Source organism: Mirounga leonina, unplaced genomic scaffold (genome assembly GCF_011800145.1).
Source record: "Mirounga leonina isolate KUSES-001 unplaced genomic scaffold, KU_Mleo_1.0 Mir_197, whole genome shotgun sequence".
Taxonomy (NCBI): domain Eukaryota; kingdom Metazoa; phylum Chordata; class Mammalia; order Carnivora; family Phocidae; genus Mirounga; species Mirounga leonina.
Window position 1 is genome coordinate 7591035 of NW_023270494.1, and position 7079 is coordinate 7598113.

The window sequence follows — 7079 nt, forward strand, 5'->3', positions numbered from 1 at the left end:
GAAAAAAATGCGATCTTATAACAAAGCAGGCTTTGTTTTGATAAATACAGTAATCAATGGCCCAACCATTTATGTCGTTTTGAGGAAATGAATAATTCTTTGATTATATCCAAGAAAAGAAAACATACGAATTTATGTTCTGGGTCCTCAACTATCTTCTCCCTCTCCCTTCTTCCTTTGATCTACCTTGCCTGAAATTAGTAAGGCCAATACCCAGGGACAGAGGTGGGTTTGAGAGACTAGAAGCTTTAAGGAGACCTCTTTAAGAAAAAGAATACAAAAATATCTTACTTTTATAATTTTTTTTCAAAAGCATGTGATCATGTGAAAATACTGCCCAAGCATGAGAGATCCCTGAAGCTTAAACTTTATTGGCTTTATGGCAAGTCCATTTCTGCAGGTACCATACCGTAAAAAACGTCCACCTGTACTAGTCACACTTCAATTTGCTACTCGTGTACTTTTGAACACTGGAAACATAGGTAATGACTATACAGGGGCTAGAGAGGAGTAGAATAAATATAAATGTAAGACCACAAGGTTACATATTAGGTTTTAAACACACAGATATACTTTTTCTATTTTTGTTGAGCTTCACCATTTCTACAGATCATACCCAAGCATGATCTCTTTTTCTCCTGACTTGGAATTGTCTGCCTGCATTTAAATGTTCACTTTAAGGGGAGGGGGGGATGGTGTAATCAATTTAATACGTTATCATTCACTCAGACAAGCCGACTCAAGCTCTGTTCTCTGATTGGACTCATGCTGAGCAATTCCCTATTCTAGAAGGCAGGTGTGATGGGTGGGAGGAAGGAAGGGGGTGGGGGCAGGGAGCACATGCTGCTTGGCAGAGCTTGGTGTGTTATTTATTTATTTGTCAGGCAGTTCAGATACTGGTCTGGAGGTCTCCATTGAGGAGGGTCCTCTGGGTCTCCGTGGTCTCATTCAGCCGGGATTTGTCCTGCTTACTGTCACTCCGTTCCCCGTCATCTGTGCCGCTCACCTTGACCAAGCAGAGGACATTCTGGAAGCTCTTCTTGAAGTTGTCAGACAAGAAGGCATACAGGATAGGGTTGGCGCAGCTGTTAGCGTAGGTGAGGACCACCACAAAGTCAAACATGCCTTTAAGGGCTGGGGTGGGACTGATGGCCACAGAGACGGAGGAGACATTGAAGATGTAGAAGGGAAGCCAGCAGAAAATGAACACAGCAACCACTATGGACACCATCCGTGTGACCTTCTTCTCAGACTTTTTCCTCTTGGAGGAACCCACACGGATTCCAGAGGACTTCACCTTGATGATAATGAACAGGTAGCAAAGACAAATGATGGTGAGGGGCACCAGGAACCCCAAGATGAAGGTGTAGATAATGAACCCTGTGTACCATGCCCCAGATTCACCTGGCCAGTTGATGGTACAGCTGCTTCTCCCCCACTGGTTGCTCCGAAGCCCAGCATATATCATGATAGGCAAGATGACCAGCAGGGAGACTCCCCATACGGCCACATTGACCATCTTGGCCGTTCGGGGTCTCCTCCACTTGGCAGACTTGATGGGGTGGACCACAGCCAGGTATCGATCGATGCTCATGACCGTCAAGCAGAAAATGCTGGTGAACTGATTGATGCCATCCACAGTCATGACCACCCGGCAAATGGCCTTGCCAAAGGGCCAGTGGACCAGAGCCACCTGCATGGCCAGGAAGGGCAGACCCAGCATGAAGAGCTCATCTGCAATGGCCAGGTTGAGGATGTAAATGTTGGTGATGGTCTTCATCTTGGCATAGCGGAGGATGACATAAATGACAAGTGTGTTGCCACACAATCCAATGATGCAGACCACAAAATAGATGAACGTGAGGACTGCATTGCTGGTCAGATCATAGTATGGCTCTGTCTGGTTTGAGCTGTTGGCCGCCACCACAGAGCCATCAAGGTCAAAGGGAGGGGAAAGCCAAGTGCGGCTCTCATTGAGTAGCTCATACTCCATATCCATGGCTGCCTTACCCTCTTAGGTTAGTTCCAGCCAGCCAGAGATCTTATTCTCACCTTGATGTGTCCTGGAGGCCAAGGATCCACTGTGACATCTGCAAGGAGAAAAGGAAGATGGGCCTATCAGTCAGAGGCTACTTAAGCGCTCACCAGCCTTCCATGTTTCTGGTTTACCCTCTCAGACAGACTCTTCAGTTGAAAAGTGTGTTATCTTGCAACCTCAGTGTTAGAGCCTTCAGCTCATTCTCATCAGTGTGCAGACTGTTTGAGTTGTTTTTCCAATGGGGGGAAAGGTTTGGGTTAAGTCATCATAGTTTATCTTGTCATCTTTGGTGACGCACATGTGGGAGATGGCTGTGGCTGGAAAAAAAGAAAAAAAAAAACCCAACAAAACCCATACTTTGATTCCTAAGAAGTTGACTGGTCCAGCCCCTGACTCAGAGGGATCTGACACCAGAATTCCTGGCCTGCTCCCCGTGAGGACATCTCCGCTGACCTGCTGACTGCTTCCGAGTCTTTCCATTCTGAAAGCCCCAGAGTGGAAAAATCCCAGACTTTAGAGGTAAAACAAGCCAGGGTTCCACCAGGAAGCCCATGTGACCTCGTGCCAGGCACTTAACCACTCTGACTCTCATTGGTTAAAATGGCAGCATCCGGAAGGTTAAGGGATGAAATATATATGTGGAAGCGCCTAGCATTGTGCAGGGCTCATGATCAGGACTAAGCAAATCTCATATTTCCCCCTTTTCTCCTCTGCCATCTCATTTATCTGTAATCTACTGAAAGCTGCCCACAGAATGAACAAATTTATGGTCTTAAATATTAAAAATAAAGATCTAGCTTGCTTTTATATTTAAAATGCATGATTTAGTTTATTTTGTTTCTTCTGTTTTTGTTTCTCCAATACCCAGTGCTTGACCTCCACATGCCTCAGAGAGTCTCTCAGGGGGATGCTGCTCCAGGATGCTCATCTTCTAACACTCCAGAGGATTTGCCTGGGATCCCCCTGATGAAGGAGGAAAACAGGAACCAGGCGTGAGGGAGGCAGACTCATGCACAGAAGTGAATTCCAACCACGACCGTAGCTCATTCACGCTCATTATCCCCTTGATCTTCCCAACCGTCCTATGATGTGGGATAACCATCTCCATTTTACAGATGAGAAACCGAGGCTTAGGGAGTTCAAGTAATTTGCTTCCATCCCCTGTATATAACTGGTGGAGCTGAGATTTAAACACAGGACACCCGACCCTTCTGCATTTTTCACAGCATCCTATCTGCTGCTCAGTGGGCTGGAAAAACGAGTGACTGAGAATTGGGCTTTGGTTTAAAACAGCTGACTCCTGTTTTACCATCATGCTGGGAAAGTAATTGTAACACTACTGGCTTGGCTTAAGATCTAAAACAATAGCTCATCACATAAGTAAATGATTTATCTACGGTCATGCAAAAACCAGTGCTGGGGGGCTTCTTTGTTCTGCACACCAGGGATACAGGCATGAAGGAGACGTGGCTGGTGCCCTCTAGGAGGTGACCATTTAGGAGGGGAGACAGGCAGAGGAAGCCAGCTCATCTAGGGTGTGAAATCCGTGGAGAAATGAACACAGGGCTTAAGGATGCCCTCCTTTCCTGGAGGATTCCAAGGAGGCTTCATAAGAGGAGTGTTTGGGCTGGGTCTTGAATATATGAAGAGTGAAGCAGGGAGGGCAGGAAAGAGGTCGTTCCAGAAAGAGAGAAGATGGTAAAGAGGTAGTGTACTCAGCACACGGTGGGAATAATTCACTTGGCGGACACATTTCTCCTGAGCCAGGGCACTTTCCCCGGTGCCCGAGTGAAGGTTAGAGATTGCTCCTTTATGCTTGGAGAGACTGCTAATTAGCTAGGGGGGACTTCGCCAGCAACAAGTACTCGAGGACCCTTGCCCACCTTTGCCTCTGATTCATTCTGCACTGCCAGGCGCACTGTTTACCCTCTCTGTGCTAATTTCCCTACCAGACAACCGTCTGTAAAGTGGGGTCTGGGCTTTGTGGCTGACCTTTCTGCTAAGTACTTTGGGGACCCAGGATTTAATGTCTGCATTGGGTAAAAAGCATAAACTGGCAGCTATCAAAAAGAAAAGGGGCGAAGAAACCATTTTTGGTATCCCTGGATTAATTTGGGTTGTTCCCACTATTTTTCTAGCTGTCTTATCAGTACTTTAATTCTACAGACCCAGAATCCCATTGAGGCCGCCTGCACTGGAGTGCATATTAATCACTAGCATTTCCAGGGTCCCGTCTATGTAACATGCAAGGCCACACTCCAATATCTGCGTGAGTCTGAAGTACCCTGGGTGGCAGAAGCTCTAGAGCTTTGGGATAGGGATGATGATGGTGCAGGTGGGTGAGGGAGAGTCAAATGCTGACCTCCAGCCCTAACTCTGCCTTTTTGGCTGGAGTCTCAGTCGGTGGCATGGAATTGCATGGGGTCAATGTTTTTCTAAACAGGCTGAGAAGCAGCAATAGAGAGCGTGCAGAGCTCAGTGAAGGTGGCGGAGGAGGTAAGCTGGAAAGCCAGTCCAGAGTGGGGAGGCTCCTCCAAGGAAGAAATACGTTTAAATCACAGTGACTCTGATTTCATTAACAATGAAGCCTGCTGCCTGAGGTCTCCGGGTGACTTCTGCTTCATTTGGGTCCCAGTGAAAGTGGAGCCCAATGCCAGGCTATCAATATTTCTTGGATTGTGGTTTGGTTAAACGCACAAGGAAGTTTGGTTTTCTGCTTGCTGTATTTTTCAAGCCTAAGAGATACAGACCCTGGAAATGGCTGGTTGTTGGTTTTCTCTGAGACTGAGTCTGGGCTGTGTTGGAGAGGAGGGTGAGAATGGTCTGGAGCATCCCTTCCTTTTCCCAGAGCTGAAGAATTGAGCGTGGGGATGGGGACTGGGCATCAGGAACCCTGCTAAATCCTGTTCGACTTTAGCTTTTCCTTTCTCTCCAGCATTCCACCCCCGCATCCCTCCGCCACCCCCATTCCTTCCCCGCCGCCACTTTTCCAGTGGCCTGCTAAACCGAGTAGGTCTCAGGCCGCCAGAACTGAGCCCCACCTGCCAGAGAGACAATAGCCAGGTGCGAGCCACCGCGGCGCTAGAGCACCTAAGGAAAGCCCAAGCAGCGCTGGCAAAGGGCATGGGGGAGAGGTGAGACTCATTCAGTTCCCCAGACTGGCACAGAAAATCCTCATCACTTAGCTCTCAGATCCAACGGTTTCCTAAAGAATTCCCTATTTCCAGGAGGACAATGGGGGAGGTTAAAGACGGTCCTCGCCCCAGTTTCTAAACGCGGGGGGGGGGTGTCGAGACATCAGGGACGGTTGGGAGCAGGGGACAGCTGCCTGGGGACTTGGCCAGCGCCTCGGGGGCACGGGCCACTCAGGGATTCGGTCTTTCCTAAGATAGGCAAACTGTCCTCTCCTTCTGGGCGCTGGGGGAGCGGACTCCAGACCTTTGGGCATCCGTCTCCCAGGCGGGGAAAGGAGGAACAGAGAAGCGCTCCCTTTTCTCTGCTCCGCTGCCTGCCCCTCACAGCCTCGGCTCTCCGGATGCACGCCCGCCCGCAGAAGGCCCCAGCAGGGACACCCCCCCTCCCCGCCCCAGCTGTCTCGCTCTCCTCGCGTGGAGGCTCTTTTGCAGGTGGCTGGGAGAGAAGTTGTCCCTGTCGCAGCTACCACCTGGACGAGTCGGCTGGGGGACGAGGACTGGACAAGGGCGCATACCACGCACACCAGCCTGCGGTGGTGCGGGCACGTCCGTTCCTGCACACGCCACCCACAGCCCCCACTCACGCCGGGACAGCCGCTGTCGTTCATTGCCACGAAAATCACCCCGCAAAAGGCACAGGGCCGAGAACCACACACCGTGCCTCCTCTCGGGCACCCCGAGGCGCGCACCACCATGCAGCGCAGATGCGGCCGGGTGGGTGCTCAAGTGCGTCTCTCTTTCTCTCTCACACACGCGCGCACACACACACACACACACACACCCCCCCACACGCCTCACCTTTGCTTTTCCGCTGCAATCCGCTAGCTCCGCTCGCTGGCACCCAGCGACTGTCCCCAACCCAGCCGGGCGCCCAGGCGCGCCGCAGCTTGACCGGCACCTGGCGCTCGGCGTCCTGCGCTGCCGGCTCCCGCCCGCCCCTCGCGCCGCCCGGAGCCCGAAGGGCCCGCAGACCCCCGGCGCCGAGCGCGGACTGGGGTTCGGGGCGCGGGTGGCCGAGCGAGCGCGCGCGCGCGCGGGTGGCTGCGTCGCCGGGACTGGCCCCGCGGAGCCCCGGCCCCTCGGCACATTTCCCCACGCCCCCCCCGGGTTACGTCACAGCAGCCTCGCTCCGCCCGCCGGTCCGTAGGAGGACCGCGCTGAGCCGCGTGGAGAATCCGCGGGGGGCTGCGGGGGCGTGCAGGGTCAGCGATCTCGGCCGCCCCGACACTCACGCTCGTGGCAGGGACACGCGCTGCTTTCCCTCTTACCGCTTTCACAGAATCGGTTGTGTTTCACCCAGCGTATTCCAGGCAGCTGGGGTGGCGGCCCGGGGGACCCAGACTCGCGCCGGGACCCCTGCCATCTCCTCCGCCAAAGGAGCTGGCAAAGCTGTGTCTACTATTGGTCGTCCCAGGACGCAGGGCTGGGGCAGAGAAGGGAGGAAATGGGTCTGGGGCAAAGCACTTCTCGTGCAGTGGCCCGCACCCCTCCCCACCCACCCACCCAGTGAGCGAAGCCACACATGGGTTCCAGAATTCGGTTCAGGGAGCAGCCAGAGGCTCAGCAGAGCAGCGACTCCTGCCCTCTCCCAGCTGTCCGTGCTCAGAGGTGCCCCGGCCATACAGCCAGTCGCCCGGCTTTGTAAGCCTATTGGTGGGCACCTGCTGGTGCGACTCAGCTCGGCTCCCCTTGCTACGTGCTGTGTGCGAGCAAAGGGGACACGCAGGAAGTGGGAGCTGAATCGCCCCAGTTAAAGCGATTTCATTTTTTACTGTGATGATTCAGCCTCTGTTCCAATAGATTAATAAGTCATAATCCTGCAGCCTCTCCTTCCTCATCCTCCTCCA

The 7079-nt window shown here is 52.5% G+C and overlaps 1 protein-coding gene across 2 annotated transcripts; it reads right to left on the reverse strand.

The window, feature by feature from the left end:
* Nucleotides 1–351: 351 nt before the first annotated feature.
* On the reverse strand, nucleotides 352–6238 carry SSTR2 (somatostatin receptor 2). 2 transcript variants are annotated; one of them, XM_035026137.1, is made up of 3 exons: nucleotides 6031–6238; nucleotides 2915–3001; nucleotides 352–2090 (listed from the first exon to the last, which is right to left on the reverse strand). In XM_035026137.1, exon 3 carries the CDS (start codon nucleotides 1997–1999, stop codon nucleotides 890–892), a length of 1110 nt encoding a protein of 369 aa, XP_034882028.1. In that variant the 5' UTR covers nucleotides 2000–2090; nucleotides 2915–3001; nucleotides 6031–6238; the 3' UTR covers nucleotides 352–889. The 2 variants fall into 2 exon arrangements, with proteins under 2 accessions (XP_034882028.1, XP_034882027.1); XM_035026136.1 differs by lacking the exon at nucleotides 2915–3001.
* Nucleotides 6239–7079: the final 841 nt, after the last annotated feature.